Below are 25,650 nucleotides of genomic sequence, written 5' to 3'. Positions count from 1 at the left end.
TCTTAGTTAAGCTCTAGTACAAGACAACCTACTGCACATCTTGCTCAATGCAAAATGTGCTTATTGGGGTTATTGCTTGAATTGTTTTAAAAGAAAGTATAGAAGTGATCTTTTGAACTTGAAATCTAATTTGGGAAATTTTCCTTTCTGATCAGACATTTTTGAACACCTATCCACATAATTATGAGATTTACTCTAAAAAATGCATGACAATTTTCTGGCTGCTATGAAAAGTGTAACTACCCCTGATGTTTTACGCAGTGTGGATAACCAGTTAATGCATTTATTTAACTTTGGCTAAAGATTTGTCTTATCTGTGCTTTTGTTCTATCTGATTTGCTGGATCTCAATTGCACACGTAAGTGTGCAATCTTGTGCACAAATCATGGTTTCCATCTCAAGGAAAAAGAAAAAAGGAAAACAGAGACAGAATATATTTCTGGTATTTTCTTTGCAAAATATGACTTGGAGTTGGTGTGGGCAGAGAATGTTGTGCTATTTTAGCTGTAGAGCTTTCTGAAGTAAGTAAGGAGGTTTTGCGGTTTGAAGATACTATATTGACCTTTCAATGAACTCGTACTAACAACTTACTTAAATTTAGCTAATTGATTGGGATCAACCTAACTCCATATACTATTACGAGAACTAGAATTCTCTATAACTCCATATACTATTACGAGAACTAGCATTCTCTATAACTTACATGTTGAATAGGAGTGTAATTGGCACAATATATATTAGATTACTTTCATGGTCCATGTTTTATAGTAATAGTTTCTTAAACAATTTTTGATGATTTTCGCAAATAGATAACTTTTTAAATTCCAGGTCTGTGCCGTTTATAACTTGCATACGCATTTTTTTTTTTTTTTGACTGCTGGCATATGTTATTTTAGAGATTCCTAACTTATAGGTTGTGGACTGTCCAGTAAGCAACATAGTCTGTGTATTTATTTCCTCTGCTTACATTTAGCAGCTCATTCACCTAGGAGGTAGGTTGAAATAGGCATGTGGTCGTTGTCTGGATTTCGTCTAGATTAGCAGCCAAGATAATTCATCAATTACGGTTGTGACTTTTGGAATGGCCTTTGGTTTTGCATTGTGGATCTATTAGTAGTGAAGCCATGGGGTCAAAATCTATTCATTGGCAATGGTTATATAGGATTGATTTAGAGGTCTATAATGTATTTGTTTGTGCTATGAATTTAGTTCATTCAGACACATATGTTATATAATCTTGTTGATACTCATAAAATAGGTCTTTGGAAATTTCTGGTTCCACTTGGTTAATCAATTTTGTCGTTACCCTTTTCCATGCTAAAATGCTGAGTAACTCAGGTTATGTATTATAGACTTTGCTGGTTAGATTCTGCTGTTTTGTTTCTGAACTACTATTTCAATTTGGTGAACTTTCTCTATCACTCCCACTAGCATAAGCTCGTGGGTACGATATGTAGAACCTCCCCACCACTGGAAAGACAAAAATCATTCAGGAGACTGGGGCATACATACTCTCTAGGTTACCAACTAGCAAAGAGCACATTGCGGTTGATTGAAGGTTTGGTTTAGCTTCGGTAAACACGAAGCTGTGGTCTGTTCTCCTTTGTTCTCATCACCCTTTTGTTTTAAACTTTATTCGATGAAGGTTATATGAAGTTGACAGAAACATGTTATTGGATAGTTAAAACATTTGACACCGTTTTGCTCTTCCTTTAACTAATAAACCTTGTAATTTGATGTCCTTCGAGTTGTCTTCTAAGTGTAGTAGAGTCACGGTGCACATTAATTTGTAAGATGTTATATGCTTTGATCCGTATTCATGGCTATCTCACTTCAACAAGGGATAGCAATTGGCATGGTTCATACTAACTTGCAAAGTAAGGTATTGTCACGATTCTCAGCAACTTGTAATGTGTTGTCCATTTGCATTTTATGACTAATTTTAGTATGCAGTTAATGTGAGAACATGACATCTTCTTTTGATACGCGATTCATGATTTCTCATTGAAATCAAGACATCTTCTTCTATGTGGGATTAATAGCTTCCCAATGAAATCATGAGACATAATATTTTTGCATGTGGTCATGAATCTAGACGCTTTACATGATGTCGCTTGTCAAGCACGGAAGGACACCCTCTATGATATCCTGTGTTAAGGTGGTCTTCTTGACAAAAAGGTCCGCCATGGAATGTAATTTGGGCTGTGCGGACACCAACTAAAATAATTACATAAACCTCGTGACAACATAGAAGGGCAAAGGTCCACTAGTTCTGCCAACGGTGGTTGAGATATGGGAGTTAATTGGTTGATCTTCCTTTGGTCTCGCAAGTTCATATGTAATTTTTTGCCTCCAAACGGTGATTGCTTGTGTTAGCATTCAATGTTAGTCAACTCTTTCGCGGTAGTTGCAAGTGTTGTCTTCTGATAATAAACTCGCTAAAAATCAGTTTACATCTCTCTGAAAAACAGATCCCCAAAAGAATCACTCTTCAACATGCTGAGATTTGGTGCTTCTCTTCTTCCTACAGCCAATAGGTGGTAAAAATCGCTTTCTGATATGTAGGAATGTAGGCCTGAAAATGGAATGTAGAAATTCGGCTATGAACATTCAAGACAAAATGATGAGTTTTCGAGAATCTAATGCTTCTTAGATGATGAGCCAGTTATCATGGGAATAAGGGTATATTTTGTGACATAAACGAACATGCATGCCATTCTCTATATTTTAAGTTTTGCTTAGGATCCTCCATTCATCTGTTCATCTCATGTGTAAGCACATGCTGACAAATTTTCTTTTGCATAAAGCCTAATAAAATTGTGTCAAAACAAAATCATAATCACCAATTATTATAATTACATTCTTTTCGCCCCATGGTGTAAAAAAGAATAGTAGTTTCCTTGGCAGCAAAAAATAGTCACATTTACTTCATGACTTTAACCATATAGGAATGTGGTCCATTTTACTTGCCCCACTTACATCTTTTAATCGGCACTTCTTCGCCATGAACCACAAGAATTCACTCGAGCACACCCAATCCTTATCTGCAGAAATATTGAAGTTCTTGGCACATGGGAGGTGTATTAGCTGCCAAGTTTCGTTTTGTTTTGGGAAACGAGAAAAACCCACTTGCTAGAAAACCTCCGAGTTTTTGAGCCGCCCTTGACCAAAGCATCTAATGATCTTAACATGTTATAAATTTCAAGTCAATGATACAAGGAGTGCATTCACTGATTAGGCCAACTCCAGAAGACTGCTTGCCAAGTTTTGTCATGTTAGTGCCAAATAACTATGTGCAAGTCATATTTCAAGCTAATGAAAATTTGTTCTTAAGGTTTATGACAGCGCAGCGGACCCTGGATAACACACAAAGGGGGACATCCACGTGCAGCCTGTAGGAAAAAATAGACCATTGTTCGAACTCCATGATAGCCTATATGTCCTTTGCGGACTTTGCAAGAGCTAAGCACTCCTGCGTCGGATGCCAAATTTTGATTAAAATAGTCCTCCTTACGTCGGATATATTGTTTGTTTTCTCCAATCCAATCAAAGACAACCAGCAAAGCCACATATAACACATTTTGAAGAAAGGAAATTCCAATTAAACTTTTGGACCTCTCAGCTTCCTTTTCATGCTAATTGTTTTTTAAAATTATTATTATTATTATTATTATTATTATAGGAGCCGGAGGAAAACCCCTGGTCTTTAATGAGTTATAGCTTATGCTGCTGTAAAGGAACATTAATCAGTCACTTGCATCATCAAATATGCATGTGGGGCTGTTGTAGCTGAATGATTGCTCTGAGATACAAACATGGTCCTTCACTTACTAAAATCCTCAGGTAGGCCACCCAATGTTAAAAAATTAGGGGTGATAAACGAGGATGGTAACTTCTTCTTCTTCTTCTGTGGTTTTTTTGTCAGTTGATGGGGTTAGCTCTGAGGGCTTTTTGTAGAGGGGTCATAGCACACTGTTAGCTGAAAGTTGAAACTTTCGGTTTTCCAGAAACCATGTCCCCAGAGAAGATCAAGATACCCCACCAACATGTCCACTGCCAGAGGTGTAAATTCTCCAGCCAGAGGCGCCCCTACTCTATGACAAGAAGCAGAAACAGGAGTAGTTTGGCGGACCACGCTTCTTCATTGGACTGGACAGTGTCGTCAGATAAGAGGAAAACATGTAACTCAAGGAAAGTTTAAGGTGGCATTCCATTCCTTCTATGGAGAGTTGGAGACCGTATTAAGCTAATCGTTTATGTAGCCACATCTTAGACTTGCCACTTCAAGTTTTATCGGTTGTGAAGTCAAAACTGCTGATGATAGATTGTCTTTTAAGTTTTCATCTGCAAATTAAACACAGATTAACTTGTTAGTTTAAGTTTCTGATTGCAGCCACAAAAGCGAGGTGCGTCATCATTAAGACTGTCATCAATGCATCTGATTAAAACAAATTAGTCCATTAAATTTCTCAGTCAAAAATATCCCCCTCAACTGTTTTGACCGGTTCCCTGTGCGTGAAAAGTCAGCTGGAAAATTGTGGCCTCGTCACCGTAGATCCTCTACTTTGTTTTCGCATCCTATGGAGTGGCCGGTTTGGGGGTGCTTATAAAAGCACGACAGAGTTAAAAGGAAACAGGGGCAGGGCAGATAGAGTTGTGGTTGTGGACCGATGAAAGTAGGATATAGAGGCAAGACCACCTCCCCTGGAACTAGTTTTAATTAAGATGAGATGCATGTGATATATCTTTCGCTTTTACAATCACATCTTAAAAGCAAAGTTCCAGGATAAAAAATGGGCCTACCCGATCGCTTTCTTGACAGGGAAAATTCCCATTAGAAAAAAGAAAAGCAGCAAAGGAGAAAAGGAAAAGAAAAGCTACAAGGAAAAAGCTCATATAGAATGAAAGGAGAAGATATGGAGGAGGCGATGATGATGATCAGCAGCCCAGATAATCCCTGCAATGTGACCATTCCTCAAGAACACATCACCACCACCACTTGCCCTAGCTGGAAACTTTATGAGAATCCTTTTTATTATTCTCACCATCATCATCATCATCATCATCATCAACAACAACAACTATGCCAAAGTAGCAAGCATCTACGTCAAGTAAACCTCCCTCTCTCAGCTCGAAAGATTGCAGCCTCTTTCTGGGATCTGACCTTCTTCAAACCCGTTATGGAATCTGAACTGGATATTGCTAGAGCCCAGATCATTGAGCTGAAAGCTGAGGTAGAGTATGAACGTAAAGCACGTAAAAAGGTAGAGTCCCTCAATAAGAGATTGGCTAAAGAACTTGCTGAAGAAAGAAGGGGAAGAGAAGCATTGGAGAGAGTATGTGAAGAGCTTGCAAGAGAAATTTCAATGCATAAAGCAGAGATTGATCGAATGAAGAAGGAAGTCGAGGAGGAAAGAAAGATGCTAAGGATGGCTGAAGTTTTAAGGGAAGAGCGAGTCCAAATGAAGCTGGCTGAGGCCAAGATTCTCTTCGAGGAGAAGTTACTAGAATTGGAGGAAACTAAACGTGCACAACCTCACACGTCAATTTCCCGGATCGAACAGAAGAATAAAGAATTTAAAACACCAGCACTCTCTGCCAATCTTTCAGGGAAGTTTGCAAGGTTAGTTTTCAGTGAGAAATCTTGTGATTATAGTAACATCGGTGTTGATTCACGAGAGTCAACAAGATTTGCATTGAGCGAAAAGTCATCATCCTGTTACGATAACATAAGCAGTGCTGTCTCTTCATCCATGGCAATTCAGCGCAAAGCATCTCCAGAACCTGAGAATCCTCACATAAAGCGAGGGATCAAAGGATTTGTCGAATTTCCAAGAGTAGTTCGAGCAATTGGATCAAAGAGTAGGCATTGGGGTACAAAGCTGGAGTGCCAAAAGGCTCAGTTAAGGATTCTACTTAAGCAGAAAAGCCCCATCGGATCAAATAGTCTTATTATGAGTTGAAGATATCGTTCCCTTGATCAAAACCTCTACATCTCCAAGTAATTTGACTTTTGTTTTTTTGGCTTAAATTTTGTTTCTTCCTTATTTTCTTGTTGAATTGATTCTGCTAATGGGTTACTGCCCGCTACCTCAAATATCTTGTTCTTGAAAGATGATAAGAATAGAGTAAATATATGCTTTGGGTTTGTAATTTGCTTTAAGGGTGTCAGGATGTATATGAGTTTGTGTTCATTAATATTTTAGGATTTGCAATTGGAAAGTGTTGGCATGGATCTCAGCAAAAAAGTGTTGGAAACTGCACAAAATTTCATTGTAAAGGCTGAATTTTTAAGTCAGTAATAGACATCTGCACATGGACTTTATTGCCAAGCTATTCGTGGATCTTGACATGGATAAAAGTAACGAACATTTTCTCGAACTAACTTTAGGGTAAGGGAAAATTTAACACTCTTAGGAGACAGATCACATGTGCATTAAAACTGTTCTTTCAAGTAAAGTGAAACGAGTTCAGAAGTCCCTTTCCATTTCTTAAAAAACAGCAGGGACAACGATACAGCAAAAATTGTGCGAGGGTTAAGAGATGCTTAAGGAACAGTGGGAATCTAGCATGAAATCAAACTTAGCTACAGGCGTAGCTGAGTGTAACGCGTGTCCCGTGGGTTTTGACGATTTCAGAGGGTCATTTGGACATTTCCCTGTAATACTCTCAGGCGAAGGAGAAAGAAGGGGGGCAGGATAGTGGAGAGAGAAGAGGGTTCGAGGCCGATAGAGCAGAAAGGGGCAGAGCTAGCGACAGAGCACATGGAAGCTTTTATGGGTTCGGGAGAGGAGAGCTCTTCGGGCTGCTGCTGCTGGAAAGGGAAAGAGTGGAGGGTAGGTTGGTTCAGGTTGCAGAGGAGGGAGATAGCGAAAGGGGGTGCGATCTGACTATCGAGCCGGTGAGCTCCTTCTTCTCAAAATCACCACCATCTGATCTACGGCATTGAATTAATTAAAGAGTAGATTGGAGGTAAAACAAGGGCGACTTTCCATAGACTAGAGAAAGTTTTGCTTTGCTACAAACGACAAGAAGTGGCTGTTACCCAAGAATTATCATGGAATGTGGACAAACACAATTGTGGTTAAAGATCATAGATATTATGACTTGTTGACATTTCCGGATCATTGTCTTTTATTTGAGGAAGTAATACCAGTCAACCAAAATTTTGGGAGACCCTAATGAGAAGATCCCTTCCAAAGAGGTTATTCATCGAAAATTTATCCAAAACTTCAATGACAAATCTAGTGTAAACTGCAATAATCACAAGACAAATATGTAGCCAAATAAGGAAATCAAAGTTCTTGTTTTGTCTTTTTCCTACACCAACTATGAAATTCAACGTCTAATGGTTTGGATAATTAGTGGTTATATCTTTATCATTACTATATATAAAATAATTAACATATTTGTGATAATTTATTAATTTCTTATTTTATCTTGAATTAATATTTTTTATAAAATTAAATTATTATACTAAATTTTATGTATTTTTTTAGCAAAGTTCTTATAAAAGTAAAATTACCTTAATTGATAATTTTTTATTGAATTAAATTTAATTATACAAAAAATTAGAATCTTCATTTATTTTACTTGTGATGTTAAACATTTAAATAAAATGGTAACGGCAAGTGGTTTATTATCCATTAGACTTATTTTCTCTCTTTCCTTTTTTTTATAAAATATTTTTTTTTTCAAAATACATATAGAATTATTTCAATGTAAAGTGGTGTCAAAACCACTATGTGGCCAATGTGTAAAATATATAAGTAACATGTGACTAAATGGAGATTAAATGCTTCATTTTTCATATTTTACTAAGGCGTTAATATATAACTTTTTTTTTAGTTTTTTTTGGTAAATATATAACTTCTTTAGTTTATAATTTCACAAAATTAACATAGAAAATTATGATTTTATCTCAAAATTTGCCTTGTAAAAAAATAGGACTCAAAGTTGACTGATGAAATAAATTTTACTTTAAAAGTTGACTAATGAGCATATGAAACAATTAATTAGGATTAAAGCTAGGACGTAATATAGTTAGAGTTTGATGTCAACTTCAAATACTTTCACTTATCTTAGTTATTAGGAGGAAATTTATATCCCACAATATGTTTATTATGTTAAAAATGGATCTTCTTTTCCTTCAGAAATAATCTACAGGTGAATCTTATTCTTTAATTTGGTTGCTAAGTAAAACATGTACTTACCAAACATAATCAATAAAAAGATTTTGAAGTAGAGGGTAATTGATTATTACAATCCCAGAATAAGTAAATCATAAAAGTATTACAACAAGATTAAATTGGATGGATTTACCCTCTTAATTGACGAGTAACGATTGCTTAATTCGATGCTAGTAGTACACCCTGGTATCTCCCCTTTTTGAGTTCATATCATCATTTGAAAAACTTGGAACAAATCATGCCACATTTCTATTTCATTTAAATGCAAACTCTTAATGCCATTTATTGGATCATGAAATACTGATAAATGCGACTTTGGCTGTTGAAATGCATTAATCAATGGCTATTTACGGAGTAAACTATGCATGAATGGTAGTTCAAATTGGTAGGTTAAAAGGCTTGAAAGCATGAAAATTAATGTACTTCCCAAGTCTTATTATTATTCATCATCTTCACAAGATCTTCGAGAACAACTCTAACCATATTCCCTGCTCTCTGCTACAACTTAATAAATTCTCTTCTAACAATTGAAGCCCAGAAACGAAAAATAAATAAAATTGCATGCCTCATTATTTTGTTGGTTACAAGCAATCGAGCCAAGGAGATTGATAAAAGCACAAGCGACCCAGAGAGCAACCCTTTACTCGGTCATCGAGAGCCATTTATTACATGAGGTAAAAATCTAGTGGGATGGGATATGTGACCTAATGGACCGTATCCATTAAGGCACTGAGATTGACCTTGGTTTGTGTGATACCATATGTATCATCCCTGTTTCGGTTTTTTACCTAAAAATCAAGTGGAAATTCTTTTTCTTTTTATTCAACTAAGTTAGGATTTAGGGTTGCCGAATTCTGATACAAGTTTATTTGATTTTTTAATAGCTTTTGTTGAATAAGATTAAGGCCCCCTTTTGATACAACTGTGAGATTATAAATATATATATATATATAATAGTGACTGTGAGATTGATAATTAATTTAACAATGAGATTGAAAATTGTAGTAGTGATATTGAAATCAGCCATCGCACCATTTTTCCTCCGGTGCGGTGAGCATGGTTGCGATGGTGAGGGTCGAACCACATCACACTGGCGTAAGAGAGTGTGATTAATTCGTAGTTGTAATTATATAATGTAACATTTTGTTCACGTGAAACAAAATTTTAATAGAATACTTTATTAAAATGTTTTAAATTTTTATTTGCATATTTGATGTATTATTTTTTTTCCAAAAGATAAAATTTAAGTTTCTCTTTGTCTTAAATAAAAAATTTATTTTAAATTATCCTCGAACTCTTGAGTTATAAATCTCATAAAAAATAAAAACTTATCCAAACCCACTCAATTATTTGATGAACTCAACCACAAAATGAGCATAATTAGGATGCTTCTGAACTGTTAAAGCCTACGGCACTAAAATAAGATAAATTCTTGGTCCAAATTTAATGCACAATTTTAGGAAGAGTATAAATATTAATAACTCAATAGCAAATTAGTTACGGCATCACATCAATTGGCTTTGGTCCCCGCACACGCTCACACGAAACCATGTGGAACCCTTCTTCCTTTTTTTTCACGACTCCCGATGTTCGCAAAAGTTAACGGCGTTAACTTTTGACATAGAAGTTGGTCAACTTTGTCAAAACAACTCGTAAGCACCTTGAAACTCACAGCCAATAGAAACTCAGTCTGGCAAAGAAAATCAAAAGTCAAAACCATTTCTGTCCAATCAAATATGACTGGGTGGTGCTTGGGGGATTTTGAAACACTGTTTAGAAAAAGCTAACGTTGGGCTTGTCTCGGTGTTTTTGTCAGTCTCGAGAGAGAGCGGAGTACAGTGAAGTGGATTTTGTCTGTATTCCATAAGGGGTGCGAATGTTGGAAGCTAAGGAAGCAAAGCAAAACGCATGGCTGAAAATGGCGGCACCGCTACACCATAACATAGCCAACTTTTTATATATTAGCAACAAACAGCAGCTCGTTATAGAAGTGTAAAGAGAAACAAAGGGCATCGATTTGCAGTGTCGTGTAAGAATTTTTTTTGCAAAAAAGAGTGAAGGTAGCTTGGGGTTTAAGGTCGTCTTGTTGTGGTTTTTTTGTAGATGGGAAAGGTGGCAGTTTGATGACATGGGTACCAGGAATAATGCTTTTATGGGCACAGAGAAAGGATTCGGAAGAGATCATTGTGATGTTGGGTTGGCTTTGAGGATGCAACAAGTTGAGGAATCTTGCCCAAATAAGAGCTTCATGCCAATGCCTCATCATTCTTCTCATCATCAGCTTTCATCATCGTCTTCTGCTTGTTGCGGTGATGGATTTGATGGTGGAGCTTGTGGTGGTGGGCCCATTGTTTGCAACACAAGCAATCAGGTACCATGCACGGGCGATATATACGATGTTGTCGGTGCTGCTTCTGCTTCTGCTTCTGCTGCTGCTGCAGGGGTTTTCAAGTCTCTGCATCATCACCCCTTTAGCGCTGACCCTTCTTTTCCCAACAATTGCTCAGGTAAAACTCTTCTTATTTCTTCACCCATTACCTTTCATTCATCGTTTTCTTGTAAATTTCTACGCTTTAAAGAAAGAAAGTAGATTAAGGCATGGTATTTAAACTAATCCAGGAGAAATGGCAGCTCCTGTGAATGCTAGAGCTCCTTTCACGGCAGCTCAGTGGCAAGAGCTAGAGAGGCAGACCATGATATACAAGTACATGACGGCCTCTGAGCCTGTCCCTCCTGACCTCCCCATACCCCTCACCAGAAACCCTTCAAATGGTAATGTTTTCTTTTTTTTTTCTCCTTGTGTTCAATGTTATCAATGTAGTGTCAAGTTGTTAGCTATTTCTTGTTGCGTTGACAGTGATAAAGGGGTCTTTGGAACTGGGGTTTTCGGGCAATAGTTCGGATCCAGAGCCATGGAGGTGCAGAAGAACAGATGGGAAGAAATGGAGGTGCTCGAGAGACGTGGCTCCTGATCAGAAATACTGTGAGCGTCACTCTCATAAGAGCCGTCCCCGTTCAAGAAAGCCTGTGGAATTGCCAAACCACTCCGTTAACAACAATGACCACAAGCCACATACACTTAACATGGCATCTGACAAGCAGCCTCATCAAAATCCTCATTTCATCACCGATGCTCATTTATTGACATCTTCGTTTGATCAGCCTAGGTGGGCTTTTGCTGTCGATTCCCAATACTGTCTGCTCTGAATCTGAGAAACCAAATCTTTATTTCGTGTTATTTTCTTACATCTTAGTATATCTGTTATTCTTATCCGCTAATCAGTAATCACCATCTATGAGTATGAATGCATGATGTGGAACTTTTGTCTTTTATAAGTTACTATTATACTACAAATAAATAAGTGATGGTTAATGGTTTACCCGTGAAGGTGCTTGGAGTGGTTCATAAAAGGGGAGACTACGGTTCCTTTTGCTGGCAATTCGAACCCAGAGTGGCAGCAGTTTCAGACACAAGGGACAAAGTATGGGGGAAATGTGAGTGAATACCAGCAGCAATATTATAAAGACCATCGCCTCAATTTGCAAGCTCAGCATCTAAACGAGCAGTTCAGCCCCGATTTCGCCTCTTTGGGAGGAGCCTCGAATCTCAACCAAACACATTCACAAGAGACAAGGAGCTTTATTGATGCATGGTCAACAGCAGAGAGAGAGGTTGCCGAACTGGATGGATTTGGGAGCAAACGCCCTCTTTGTTCAAACGAGAAGCTACCGCTCTCTTCTCTTACACTGTCAATGTCGGGTGGGAGTGGAAACAATCAAGAAGAAGACGATGAGAACAGCCAAATGGGTGCTTTCGACATCATGGGCTTGGCAGTGGAAAATGTGAGGGCTTTGAGACCCCAAATGGCGAATCCTGTTTCATGGATGGGTTCGCCGCCTGGTGGACCGTTGGCTGAAGCATTGTGCCTTGGTATTGCAAGTAGTCAAAGCTCAAGTACGAGTAACTGCAGCAAGAGCACATGAAAAGACAGGCGAGGCCCAACTTATATTAACCTACGGATAAGAGCTTTATAAATGTGATGTTGTTTGAACATTTGTGTATCGCACAAGGGGTTTTCTTTTTATTCTTGTCCTTTGAAATTTTCTATGTTACTGCTGCTACATGGAAATTTCCACTGGCTTATTTGGAGCTAAGCGCCCAGTCTTTTGGAAATGCGATGATTGGTGAATGCCCTTTGTTTCTTTTTGGTTATGGAAAAGGGCGTGCTCTAGTCTCCTTGCTTTACCATCCCTAGCTCATTCATAGGAGTCAGTTTGAATTGTAGCGTAAAATTCCAGTAGATGTTTTAATTTCCAATAAAATCAAAACTATCATTTTTATCATCAGAAGCTTGCAGGAAGGGACACGTTAGCAATCTATCACTTGTCTTTTTTATCACTTATAGTGACTACAGTCCTATTTATGAATAAGGAGCATTAATTGGCATCTATTAATGTCAAATTTTTTTCTTTGTCAATGTGTATCACAATGAAACATTGCTTGCTTTAACCCTTTTCGTTAAAAAAAGAAAAGAAAAGAAAAAGAAAGAACCCTTGCAATACTTAAAAAAAAAAACAAATATAATGGAGGTTTCCATCAATCAAGAAGCAGGATTAATTACAACCATTACCAACAAAGCAAAGTCTGAATCTTCATATAAATCCAAGAGACATTTTCAACTACTTAGACCAAATCAATTCTCATGATCTCAGCCTAATCTTGATCAATTAATCTAAAGAAAAATAATTAACTTGTAAAAAAATAGGCCTAAAAACTCTTAAATATTATCATGAAATTAGATGAAAATAATAATAAAAAAGAAGCAGCAGCAAAAAAGATGAATTAATGAGGATCGATTTGATAGGGATGGACATATAACATGCTTTAAATGAATGTCTAAAAATTCACTTGTTAAAATGATCCTAATACAATTAAATCCCTTAATATTATGGTGGTTTTTCATTTACAGTGTGAAAGTTTTGGTGATTATTAATAGGCTTGGAGGTCACTTCCATAATACAGATAAGCAGGTCATGCTCCCCACTCGGCCGCTTTAGGTAGGCTCCTCCCCAGGGCCAGGCTTCTGCAATGTCTTGTCAAGGGGGTTTCTCCCGTCCCGGCCTTTAACTAGCAAAAAAAAAAAAAGAAACAGAATTCTGATTTTGGGCTTAACTTGTTTTTGGGCTCAACTCAGGCACCACAGAAGTTTGTTAGTAATTTTCCATGCAAATAGATAGTATTTCTCAATCCAAACGGCGAGTTAATTTCAAGTTAGATAAAATAATGGCTAAATATCATATCCTTCATCAAAAGCATACATCATTACGTCTCATGTCCTCATTTCAACCACCTTAGCTCAGTAGTCGAACATGGAGAAATTTCACCCCCAAAACTCTCTGTATGATAGGAAGAGAAGAATGATTCTTTCTCCATGCCGTAGTGCCCCTCAAATGCACTCTTGAAGCTGGGGCTTCTCAAGTTCTGGCTAAAGCTACTACGTCCAATGCCAACATGACTTTCAGGAGCTGGATAAGAAAGTCTCTTCTTAGCTAAAGATCCACCTCGTTCCCTCTCAGGAGTTGATGGCCTTTGTTTTGGTGTACTTTGGGACCTTGCCTTGGCTTTTGCAGACTCAGTAGTGGCCATATAATTGGGCACCGTGGCAGCTGCATTGCCGTACCGAGATATTCCATTATGTGTGCAATATGTGGAGGCCAAGCTAGGAGTGTTTGCCGCTGAGTAGTAGCATTTCTCTTCTTTAAGGCACCGAGGGCTGGCTGAACGCACTTGCAAAGGCTTTGTTTTGCAAGGAGAAGGTGTGGCTGGAAATTGGTTAAGAGAGAAATTGTGGTGTTCTCTGTCCAGTGGAGAAGCAACAGAGTGTGAAGTGGGAAATTGTTTGTGATTTTGATACTGGGATTTTCTGATTGTTGGAGAAGAGTAGGACTGTGGCTTATAAGTATCAATTTCTACTGTTTTTATAGAGTCTCTTTTATCAGTTGATACCCTACTGTTGCTTTCCCATCGCTTTGTGGCCATCCACCTATCAAGCCATTTTGTTCTCTCCTCTAGCTCCTTTTCATCTCCCGCAGATGGGTTTCTTCCAGATCTCCATACCTTCGAGATGCGTTAAGATTATTAGCATTATTACAGAGCAAAAAACATGCACCAGCAGCAACACTCATGAAAGACTAAATATAATAATAAAAAAACCAAGCCAACCTGGTTAGAGAAAGCATAAGCAAGGGCTTTTTCACGTTTTAATGCAGCTTGCTTCTTGTTTTGCAATATTGCTTCGATCTCTTCGCTTGTCTGTGGCCTGTCGTCCCACTCATCCGTTGTACAACTCATATCTCTGGACTGTGACATAAAACCATTCAAACATAGAAGAGTATACCTCCAAATGAAAAGGATAAATAAATTTATTACTAAAAGAAAAAAGTTACTAGACTTAGTTACCATGGACTTTCTACTACGAATATCTTGCAAATATCTAGACTCCCACAAGGCATTGGTTTCAGCGAACATAGAATTTCTGTACCCTTCATGTGAAAGCCTTGCACGCTGTTGATCGAGCACTCGGTCTTGTACTCGGACCAAAGATTGCATGCATTTTAGTGCCAACTTCGCTTGCCGTCTGACATTGTGTCCTCGCACTAAAGCTTGGAGCTTCACTAGCCCCTTCAGTGCACGCAATGCTCGCCTTGCCTTCATAAAATTGGTGAAAAGAGAGGGAGAGATAGTTATAGAATCTTTTGATAATGACTGACGATTAGTATTGGTCATGATTTATCTTCACTTACTAGGTAGCGTCTAAAAGCTGTTTGAATGACAATAGCAGCATAGTGTTCTGTAACGTTAGTATAATTGGAAGGTTTGGAACTAAGCCTAACGATCTCAACAGCTGCTTGAGCTGTTGCCACAGCAGCTTCAGCTGCTGCTGCAACCGCAATTGCGTGCCTTTGATCTGCAATATCCAATGAAGGATTCACAGGTACAGTAGTACTGCGGGTAGCTTCTGTTGTTGTCTTTGCTTCGCATTGTTGGACATGATTGATATTACTAGGCCTTCTAAAGAGCCATCTTCTCTTCTCCCTCTTCTGCACAATCCCAAAAAGGCATGCATCTGGAAATCAGTTAACGAATATACAGTATAAATGGAAGAGAAGTCGCTAAACACAGAAAACAATGATAGATGTAGTTCTTAATTACTATACTACCTTTTCTTCCTCTTCCTGGCCACATTCGTCTCTTCTTCTGCTACTCTTTTTCTCATTATCTTTAGCTGGTGAGCTGAGGGCCTTTTTCACTATTGACAGCCACGAGGTAGCGGTTTTCTTTCCCATGGTTAGGTACAAGAAAACTTTGCTGCATTCAAAGCAAAAATGAAGGGATAATAATAGGGAGATAGAGGAGAGGGCTATTCGTCCCAATTGATTCTTTCACCAATTATGAATATTTGTAAAGGAGGAAAATGAATGAGGGAGAGGGAGAGGGAGAGAGGGAAGAGAAGATGATGTTTATTTGTTGCAGAATCTAACAGGGTACGAGCTCCAATATATCTGCTAAGCGGTAGGTGTTTTCTAGTGGCATGGGAAAAAACTAATGGGGTGAGTGTCAGATATTTGTCACGAACCCTGTAAAATATACCACTACTACTACTACTACTACCATATTGTGATAGAAGAAGACATGAGAAAGGAGAGACCAGAGCGTTTAATGCTGCATAAGAATCCAAAGTCTCTTGAAAATTGTTAGGTCTTTTTGATTGATGAGCAAATGCTTTTATTTTCTCTTTAAAAACAACTGACCATACCTTATTGGCTTCACGTGTTATCAGCAGCAAAAGGAGCAGAGATTCATAGAGAGATTAGGTTTCTTATGTTTTGGCATTGAAAAATTCTCGAAAACCACCAAACACCTTAAGAACCAACTTGAACGGGGGAACCCCTTTTCTGGGTAGAATAGAATTAGGATGAGTTGGCTTCATTTCCCCGTAGACTGGTCAAACTCAAGCTTGGATTCTCTTGTCTATTTTCCCAAATCGTTTCTTGTTTGCAATATAAAATAAGGACAGAGGAACCACAAAACATATACTAGTATTAAATTCATCTTTTATCCAAATTTTGAAAACCCCCAAAATTAGACTTCGTTATCTCTTGTCTTTCTCAACATCATCTAGATTGCTATATTTTTCTGCTGAAAGGAGCCTCATGAATTTCATTCATCTGGCTTGTCATTTATTTTGGAAAGTTGAACCGTGGCTGACCACGTAATGGAAGCTTTTATGTAAATAGAGATGCAACCACCATTCAAATTTTGAAATTTCATGCGAATTTGAAGAAGCAGCCAGGACCAAGTGGCCTTGGTGGGAGATGGGCTGCCTAGCCTAGGCTGTGGGTTGGGTTGGGTTGGGTTGGGAAAGAAGACCATCTCATAATTGATGTTGGCGTTTTTAAGTGTCACTTGCAGTGTATTCCAGTATGTATGTTTTGTTTGTTTGTTTAAGAAGCAGGCCTGATTAAGGCTGTGCTCTCGGGTCTAGTCTCAAGTCCCCACATTTGCTGTCCTTTGTTGTACCTTGAGGCTGAGCCCCAATAATTTATCACATGCTTTGCTCAACTCCCTGGAGTTGCAGGTACCTCAGCTTTGATGTATTAACTCTTCAAAACTCCATTCTGTTTTTGTCAAATGGTTAAAACGGGTGGCCCCCTTTCTTTGTTCGTCAATTCGGTTAAAGCCTTAAACAATTGCTAACTGGTTTAAATCTTCCAATGGCAACACCTTTCTTAATTCACATATAAAAGGAAAGTTATATTAAGACTCGCTTAGTTTGTTTATGGCTTCAAATTAGTCCTCAACAATTTTCTTAGATCATTTGTCAATCTAAAACAAATTTGGGCTATGCCCAGTTGAAGTCCTTTGTCCACCAGACTTTGGGTTTAGGCGTTTAGCCCATAACAAATGACCCGGCCTAACAAAGGGTGAGGCAGACAGATCTCCCCCGATGGGTAACGCAATCAAAACCCGACTTAAATGACAACGTGGGCGGAGCCTTTCACCATGGACCAATAATTTGAATTAGAAATTTAGCGCCCAAACCTAAGGTGCCGATTGCCCAGCAGTTCCTTCCCACCCCAAAAATTTGAAAAACTCGCTCTCTCCCTTTCCCTTCTTCTTAAAATGCTAAGCTTTAAAGTTCCTTTAAATATTTATTTAATAAATCATTCAAAAATTTATTACTTATATCTTCAATGAATTATCCACCATCTTTCCATCAAAAATAAAAATATCCTGTACTTTCTCCACTCTCGAAGCTCAAAAAAGTAATTTCCTGTATCTTGCCTTCGTCTGCATTCTCTGTCACTTCAACAACTCTTCAATATCACATTCTCAAAACAAACTTCAATCAAGATCGTCAGTTTGTTTTTGGGGCAATGGGGTGCGTTTCGTCGAATTTGCTGAACCAGGAGGACGAGTTCACTCAACTGGGTAGCTCTGCACTGGGTCACCACATCGTGTCACTCACTTCCACCACGTACGGGCTCCTCACTCTTGATCCGCCGCCCACCCCACCACCTCCATTTACCCTCGGATCCACCTTCAATGAGTCCAAATCACTTTGGTCCGAACCTAGACCCGTCCCGATCCGACCCGAGGTCATTAACTCCTGGGAGCTCATGTCCGGCCTCGATGCGGACAGCTTCCGTTTCCCCACGATTCCCAACAAGGAAAATTCAAACCCTAATTTTAGCAAAAACGAAAGCGTTTCAAAACAGCCGTTTTCTCGATCTTCACTGCTGGATAAATTCCAGGCCGACAGCTTCGCTTTTCCAAACACCGCGCTCCCCGAAAAGGAAAACGCCAATCCTAATTTAAATAGGAACGGCACCATCTCGAAACCGCCTCTTTCGCGTTCTTCCCTGCTAGAGAAATTCTACTCCGGGAACGATGCAGTCTTAAAACCATCAGCGCTCGACAAGTTCGAACAAATATGTCCGCCAAATGGGGAAAACAGAGTGGTAATCTACACGACGACATTGAGAGGAATCCGTAAGACATTCGAAGACTGCAATGCGATTAGATCGGCCATTGAAAGCTATGGGATTGTCGTTTGCGAACGGGACATTTCGATGGACCGAGGGTTCAAAGAAGAGTTAAGGGAATTAATGAAAGGGAAAGAGAGAGAGTCGACGAACCAAACGACGCCGCCGCGAGTTTTCATAAAGGGAAGGTACATTGGAGGAGAAGAGGAAGTGATGAGAATCGTGGACGAAGGTTGGTTTGAGGATTTACTTAAAGGACTGCCGAAGAAAAGAGCAGGGGAAGTTTGTGATGGCTGTGGGGATGTCAAATTCTTGCCGTGTTTCCGGTGCAACGGAAGCTGCAAGGTAGCGGTGGTGGTGAAGGAGGAGGGAAGCAGGACGGTTGTAGTCAGGTGTACGGAGTGTAATGAGAATGGTCTCGTGCATTGCCCCATTTGTAGCTGATTAAACAGTGGGGTTACTTTTGGTATATTTAATAATTTTCAATATTTAAGTGTTTGATTTCATGCTTAAATGATTTACCTTATATGCTGCTATCTCTTTTGATCAAATCTATATGTTGCTTGATGTTCAATATAGTCTATGCTCTAAGAACAGAATTTTAATAATGCTAGGAATGCTGTGTTCAGACTTTGAGACAAATTCATAAAAACAGTCAGTTGAAGATATTATTTTAAAGGATGGTGTCAAATTGCTCTGTAAAATCTTTTACAAAGTTTGCTATGGATGAATAATATACATAATTATTGTTACTCAAGATTAGTTGTTTGAAATGATTGCTGAACTTAAATGAAGTTGTCTTCCACGAAGGTACAAGTAACAAAAGTTTGTTGAATTTCTCTATATGAAGACAAAGTTAAGCGTTTGTTGAACATATTTAAGAGGATGATGTGTCAAATTGCTTTGAAAATTCTTTCACCAAGTTTATCAGTGGATGAATAATACATCATACTCAAGAATAGATGCTTGAAAAGATTGCCAAACTTGCATTAATGATATTATTATTATTCTGTATTCATGGCTTCAAGTTAACAGTATGTTCAACCTTAACCCGCTGAGCTGGTTTTTCAGAGTGTGCAAGACTCGAGCTACATTTCAGGTTAACTGAAAAGTTTTTGTGTTAACTGAAAACTTAACCGGCTGTTAAGTTTGTGTTAATAACGAGAATTGGACTGAATATATACTGTGATAATGTTGCTTGTTAGCCGTACTTATACATGTCATGAACTAGCTAGAGCTGCTACTGGCCTTACTTAGGGGCAATTCATGGAAGACAATTGAAAACACAAGGTATTTCTGAGGACTGGAGGAAAGCATGCTGATTAACCTGTTTAGCGTGAGCTGCAATTTGTCTTTTTACTGTTTATCCTCCTGTGAAAGTTCCGCATGTGGTAATGGGTGCTTGCTTGCAGCTATTCGTTTTTACAGTCTGTGTGAGCTTTATGCCTAATCTTGTTGCCTGTGATATTGGTGCTCTTGACATAGACAGATACTATATTCGGTCAATGGTTTAATTTTTTCAATTCCTGCTCAACTTTCCATTTTCATGTCAGTATGGATTCTGTGTATCTATGGAAATCACTATTTGATGTTGCTGGATAGGGATTTTCCCCTGTAGGGTTTCCTTTTTTACTGCCAAATCTCCTGAAGTTTACTAAATATCACTTGGCAAACTGTAGGAGCTTGAGAACTGATAAGCTTTAAGGAGTAGAAATTGTTTCTGCCACTTTGTCCAAGAATGATGGAACACCAGTTATTGTATGGATCCACCGGTACCTTCCCTATTATTGTTCTCTATTTTCAACCGAAAGTGTTTCTGTTGACCCCAAGTTTTGCTGTCATGGTTTCCCATCATCACCTTGGAACTCCATGTGAGAGCTTTTTTAGTATACTTACTAAGATTTAGCATTTTTTTTTTTCAACTCAGACTTCCTGGCAGCACTGAAGACAGCATTTATTACTGATTTGATAACGTCTTTCAGGCAAAATTTCGTCCTTTGCTGTGACCACTATTATCTGCAGTTTTGCACTTAAGAGCTCTATACGGCTTCCTTACACCACACCACCTATATTATCTGGTGTAGTGGGTATGTTTGCTGATTGTTTAGTTGAGTAATGGGCACTGACTACTGATAACTTGAGCGATTCTGAATTTGGGTGACGGCCGATTGATTTGGGCCTTAGTGGGTTTGCCTGGTGGATACAGACTGCAGAGTGAGCCGACGCATTTAGGCCCACAGCTTCCAGAAAAGGTTTGAGTTTGCTTTGACAGATGAAACAAGCACTTGATGTTAAAATCTTGTCGTCATACAATTCTAGAGAGGGTAAGAGTGAAAAAACAAAACAAAACCAACCTCACATTCGCTCTACCAGATCCAAACCCTTGTTCAGCAACCCCCTAAAGACATAAAGATGGAGAAAGTAGAATGGAAAGAAGTGGCTTTTTGACTTGTAATCACATCAGATTGGGGAAATGATTCCATTTTTCCATGATCTTGAAGCGATGGTTTAGCTTCCCAACTCAAAGCCCTACCAATTTATTTATAGACTTTCATGATTATAAACTATAGTACCTTCATATCATTCTCCTAGATGTTACATTTTGCCTTATATCTGGCCCCACGCACCTAACAAGATTGATTTCTTCTTTAACCATCAACGAAAACGTGCTCCCACCGTATCCCCTAGGTACGATCCAGATTGCAAATACATTGTATGACGTCCTCGGTCCCTGTATTTTGGAAACCCTTGGAAAAATCTTCTTAGCTTTTCATCTCTAGTCGTGGTTTAGGCCAGTTGATTTGCATTAAAGTTTTTTGGAATTTAATTACTATATGCACGTGAATTCGTGGACTAGGTGACAAAACAAATTATTTCTATATAAATTATTGTCTTATTTTCATAGAAGGTGTATCAAGTTATGTAGTTAAAAAATAAGGATTAATATTCTACGTTGTCGGTTGCAAGTATAACCTTTGAGCATCAGCTGAAGAGTCAAAAGATTAAAATAAACAAAAAGAGAAAATTGCAGACTAAAATATAAAAGCACATACCACACTCGTGTTTCTGGGTAAAATAAATAAGATGTCTTGTCCTCTAACAAGATGATAAGTGTACAAATAACTATAGTGAATAATAGATGGTGGAATGTGGAAATAATTTTATTATCATTAGAGTTAGTTGTCAAAAATTGATTTACTCATAAAGCAAAAAAAAAAAAAAAAAGTTATGAAAAATTAGTTGAAGAAGACTTGAGAAAGAGAGCACAGAGCTTGGCCCTCAGTAATGAGGCCTACAAAGCTGAAATTCTTGTATGAAAAACCAATCAACTCCTTTTGGTGTGGGGTCTGTTCTGTCGGTAATCCCTAAAATTATGGTTGAGCCGCTTTTCATTTCAGCTCATGTTTCCATACTTTCTGACTATGAAATGAAATCCCCATCCTTAAAAATGGAAATCCAAAACAAAAATTGTTGCTAATAAACTAGAAATTCTGAAGGTGTGATCCTCGACCTGTTCTGTTCTCTGGCCCTGTAGATGGATCTATCGTGTCCTTTGAAATACTATTAATAAAAGCATACTCCTGCCTTGTAAAAAAAATGAAAGAAGAAGTATACTGTAAAATACTAATGAAATCAAACAATTGTTTTCAGTTCCCATGATGTTAACAGTTGCATTATTGAGGAAGACTGAAAACTTTCCTTCAACAACTTGAAAATGTCATAAAAAATTTCAACGACAAAATTATGGGAAACCCTGCATCTTGTATAAGATTTGGAGCATATACAGTTGTCATTATACCAAGGTGACCAAAGCTTTCAACATTTTGGAATACGAATCATTTGTTCACAGACGACAAGAGACCATAAACCAATACAGACATGGGGTCGACTTTCGAGGTCTCAAATTTTGGCTTTAACATCTCAACCCCCCGTCCCCCCCCCCCCCCCCCCCCCCCCCCCCCCCCAAAAAAAAGGTTTTTGGCTTTAACAAATACGATACGCTTTCGAAATGATAAAAAAAAAACCAAATAATAAATAACGATAAATGAATTTGGCTTTTTATTCCCAAATGATAATTCCCAATCTAGAATTATTGAATAAAATCACAGTACATAACAATATTTAGATTCATCAGATGTCAGCTGGTTTCTACTATTATATCCCTATTAATCAAGCTTCTATTTAGGAGACATCAAATTTCTTTATTTTTTTTTCCCTTCCTACCAGCTCGGAGCAGCAGACGTGACAGGCCACAATTTTTCTGTTTCTTTTTTAAAAAAAGATTATCAAATTTATTGAAGGGCTCGACGGCTGACCACAATTCCATATCATTTATTTTTAACACAAAAAGTATGTTCTAATTAGTAACTTGGGTCCATGTTGATTATTGACCGTGTGTAAATTTAAATCAGGAAATAATTATCTATTGGCAGAGAGGGGAAGTTTAATAACAATATTCTCGGTGCTATGCTGATGAATTGGCATCAAGTTATAAGGTTGAACCATGTGATAATGAATGGGGGGAAAAGTGCAAGTAATTAAGGTCTCCTGCTGGATGAGATAAATAGGCAGGGAGAAAAAGAGCAAAAAAAAGGGTTGATTTTTAATACAATTAAATAAAATACATTTTTAATGGACAGTATACTGTTTGTGTATAGAGAGTTCAACTTGCTAATTATCCAGTGATTAAATAGTATACATAATAACACTTTTTTCTTTTCCCGGGCGCATTTGCCAGAGAGCCATCATTGCCCCATGAATCCATGTATAGTCGTTATCCTTTTCATCTGCCTTTTCAATTTTTGTTTTTTTGGTTTGGCACTTGCTAAATTTCAAAGCCCCTCTATTCTTTTCTTCTGGTACAAGCACGAGAGAGGAAAGAGAAAAGACAGAGTGGGGTTTGAAACCTGCTTCACCACTCTTCCATCATAAGAGAGACACAATAACCACTGGACCAAGAACTGTAAACAGAAATGGTTTAAAGTAAGTACTAAGAACTAAAGGGGGAGGATGTGTGTTAATTACTATATATATATATCAACATGGAACGTGGAGGAATGGATATTTATTTCATTATTATTATTATTATTATTTTGGCCAAGAGATATTTACTAGCAGTTCATTAAGTAAACTATTAATTACTATAGGAAAATTATTACAATAAATTGGAATGAGATAAACCAAAAGTTTGGGCAAAAGAAATTCGCTTTCCAATTAAAGGATTACAGAAAAGCAATCAGTGCCAATTCATGAAGTCAATGAACTCCACAAATTAAAGTGTTTCCGGGACCCTCTATATAATATTGTCTAGTCAATTGGTATTACAACTGCTCAAACTTGAATTTTACCAATTTTATTGGTGATGAAGATTAGGAAAAAGCTGAAAATTAAAACTAATGATTAGTTTGTTGGATCACATGGTAGATTATTGTTTCTTTCTTTAGTCCATCGGCTTCAACATGTATACAACTAAAGGAAGCTTCATATTAGCTACAATCACATTTAATTATCACTTAACCCAGCCTTTGGGGTGTGTGTGTGTGTATAATTATCACTTCATATTAGCTAGTATTCCCCCTTTTATATTAATAAGAAAGGAGAGCATTCAAATGAATATCCTTCAAAAGAACAGATAGTAGTTGTCTTGAAACCAGTTAGCCATTTAAAAAGTGAAAAGATTGAGCAGGCAACTAATGAGAATTGCAATTTGCAAATGCTCCTAAATGATTTTGAAGCAGTTGTGATTAAGTCTCACCGATCATCCATTTTGTACCAGCTGTGCTTGAATTAATTCCCTTGACTGAAATCAAGACACCAAATATTTATGTTCTTTGATTTGCACAAGGCATAAACCAGAAGCTTGAAGCCATCAAGAAGCATTTTCCTATAAGTAGCCAAGATTTCGCCCCTACACAGTTGTCATATTAAATAAGACAACCTCTCCCGGGCCCTAATTACATAAAAACATCTTCTTAATTAAAATTGACAAGGATTTAGGAGATGGACCCTAGCTAATTTCGAAGCATGTTGAAAGCATGGGAATAATTTGACCCATATGCATGTTTCTGGTGCAAGCAACTGCCGCATTCAACTGCGAAGCACGACCTTAATTTATTCCATAATGAAAAAACGACAGTTCCACCTCAACACCCTCAATTTCATTTGAAATTTACCATATCTCAGTTTGAAAGAGATTAGTCATCATATATATTTGGTGTGTGCTCCCCCACTTAGCCCATCTTCATCTCTACCTATTTAGTCAAACTACCAACAATTCTACGCTAAATGTCATTTTTCGAATTTAGAAACGTCTCATGTGATGTTCAACATACTGTTAGATAGATTCCCGGCTTAGGGAGTTTTGATTGATCTTAACATTTCTTGATTATTATTCATTTATTCTTAATTACGACTTTTATTTTTGTTTCAATATGCACTTGACTTAACAAAGTACTATTTGAGTTGGAACTTGGAATTCCTTATAAGAATTTTTCCGTCTTTGCCTACATATATCCTCTGCAGTCTGCACTCACCCTGGAAGCTTGCAGATCCGTTGAATGTGGTGGTTGAGCTTAAACCAAGAAATGCTTTCCGGTCTTCCTAGTCTTATTCCAAACACGTAGGAGCATGCTTTGAAACACACATAAACATGTAAAATTTAAACTAGTGCTATTGTCTGTCAAAATTTCCGTGATTTGAGAAAGACTGAAAGAGCTTTCATAAAGTAGAAGTAATATTCTCCGGGGTGACCTCAAGTTCTCAACAGGCACCAACCTATTCAATCAACTTGCACCCTAAAGAAGAGTTCCATCCTTTCGTCATATCATCAGAAAGAAAATGAAAAGTTCGTTCCTGATATTAAATTAAATAATTGAACTTTCTTGTCAGTGGAATTTTTTTTTTTTCTAAAAAAAAGGGTGAATAGTAAAGAGAAAAGAAATCCTTGTTGTTAGCTATAGCTATAGAACAAGACAAAAGAAGTACAGTATGATTTTCTATCGGTCCCGTTCGTGCTTTTCTGTGCAACATCTTATCCTAATTCCTTAAAGATGGTCACCTTTTTTACTCCATATCTTGAAAGGTTCTCGTACGTTAGGTGAGACAACAGTATCTCAAAATCTCAATCTTCCTCAACACCACCATAACAGATTGATTTTTTTTTTCTCATTTGCATATAGGGCCACTTTTCAAGTGGATATAATTATTTGTGTTTATGGTGTGAGACCCATGAGACACATGAGCCCCAGATTCCAGACTCTAAAGTCAGCACTAAGCTATGATTAACTTTGTCAAGCTTTTTCAAGATAGTTAACGAATTTGGGTAAGACCACAACCCCAATGGGAAATGATTACAAGTAGAAAAGAACATATTAATCTAGTCCCTAGAACAATAATCCGTCCAGGGATGGGCGAG

At 37.8% G+C, this 25,650-nt stretch overlaps 4 protein-coding genes across 5 annotated transcripts; 3 read left to right on the top strand and 1 right to left on the bottom strand.

Moving 5' to 3' along the window:
• The first annotated feature begins 4,584 nt into the window (after positions 1-4,584).
• On the top strand, positions 4,585-6,222 carry BLT (branchless trichome). The gene has a single exon (XM_007039312.3). The coding sequence runs from the start codon at positions 4,902-4,904 to the stop codon at positions 5,961-5,963; it is 1,062 nt and encodes a 353-aa protein (XP_007039374.3). The 5' UTR covers positions 4,585-4,901; the 3' UTR covers positions 5,964-6,222.
• A 3,766-nt stretch (positions 6,223-9,988) lies between these two features.
• On the top strand, positions 9,989-12,433 carry GRF8 (growth-regulating factor 8). Of its 2 annotated transcripts, XM_007039309.3 has the most exons (5): positions 9,989-10,218; positions 10,293-10,696; positions 10,809-10,961; positions 11,047-11,356; positions 11,579-12,433. In XM_007039309.3, the coding sequence occupies exons 2-5, from the start codon at positions 10,318-10,320 to the stop codon at positions 12,171-12,173; spliced, it is 1,437 nt and encodes a 478-aa protein (XP_007039371.3). In that variant the 5' UTR covers positions 9,989-10,218; positions 10,293-10,317; the 3' UTR covers positions 12,174-12,433. The 2 variants fall into 2 exon arrangements, with proteins under 2 accessions (XP_007039371.3, XP_017972255.2); XM_018116766.2 differs by having other exon boundaries at positions 9,989-10,696; positions 10,821-10,961.
• A 996-nt stretch (positions 12,434-13,429) lies between these two features.
• Positions 13,430-15,600, bottom strand: LOC18605959 (protein IQ-DOMAIN 16-like). Its single transcript, XM_018116923.2, has 5 exons — positions 15,411-15,600; positions 14,994-15,290; positions 14,650-14,898; positions 14,413-14,550; positions 13,430-14,307 (listed from the first exon to the last, which is right to left on the bottom strand). The coding sequence occupies exons 1-5, from the start codon at positions 15,534-15,536 to the stop codon at positions 13,528-13,530; spliced, it is 1,590 nt and encodes a 529-aa protein (XP_017972412.2). The 5' UTR covers positions 15,537-15,600; the 3' UTR covers positions 13,430-13,527.
• A 1,763-nt stretch (positions 15,601-17,363) lies between these two features.
• LOC18605958 (Glutaredoxin family protein) lies at positions 17,364-18,914 on the top strand. Its single transcript, XM_007039306.3, has one exon. It carries the CDS (start codon positions 17,628-17,630, stop codon positions 18,678-18,680), a length of 1,053 nt encoding a protein of 350 aa, XP_007039368.2. The 5' UTR covers positions 17,364-17,627; the 3' UTR covers positions 18,681-18,914.
• The last annotated feature ends 6,736 nt before the right edge of the window (positions 18,915-25,650 follow it).

The sequence above is a fragment of the Theobroma cacao genome, chromosome 3, assembly GCF_053813885.1.
Source record: "Theobroma cacao isolate CCN51 chromosome 3, ASM5381388v1, whole genome shotgun sequence".
Classification (NCBI taxonomy): domain Eukaryota; kingdom Viridiplantae; phylum Streptophyta; class Magnoliopsida; order Malvales; family Malvaceae; genus Theobroma; species Theobroma cacao.
Note: the sequence above shows the minus strand (reverse complement) of the source record. Positions and strands in the feature narration are given on the sequence as shown.

Coding starts and splice junctions, on each gene's coding strand:
- LOC18605959 (XM_018116923.2), bottom strand. CDS start 15,536: ATGGGAAAGAAAACCGCTACCTCGTGGCTGTCAATAGTGAAAAAGGCC. Junction 15,291..15,410: donor GCCAGGAAGAGGAAGAAAAG/GTAGTATAGTAA, acceptor GGGATTGTGCAG/AAGAGGGAGAAGAGAAGATG. Junction 14,308..14,412: donor CTTATGCTTTCTCTAACCAG/GTTGGCTTGGTT, acceptor CGCATCTCGAAG/GTATGGAGATCTGGAAGAAA.
- BLT (XM_007039312.3), top strand. CDS start 4,902: ATGAAAGGAGAAGATATGGAGGAGGCGATGATGATGATCAGCAGCCCA.
- GRF8 (XM_007039309.3), top strand. CDS start 10,318: ATGGGTACCAGGAATAATGCTTTTATGGGCACAGAGAAAGGATTCGGA. Junction 10,962..11,046: donor CACCAGAAACCCTTCAAATG/GTAATGTTTTCT, acceptor TTGCGTTGACAG/TGATAAAGGGGTCTTTGGAA. Junction 11,357..11,578: donor TCTTCGTTTGATCAGCCTAG/GTGGGCTTTTGC, acceptor TTACCCGTGAAG/GTGCTTGGAGTGGTTCATAA.
- LOC18605958 (XM_007039306.3), top strand. CDS start 17,628: ATGGGGTGCGTTTCGTCGAATTTGCTGAACCAGGAGGACGAGTTCACT.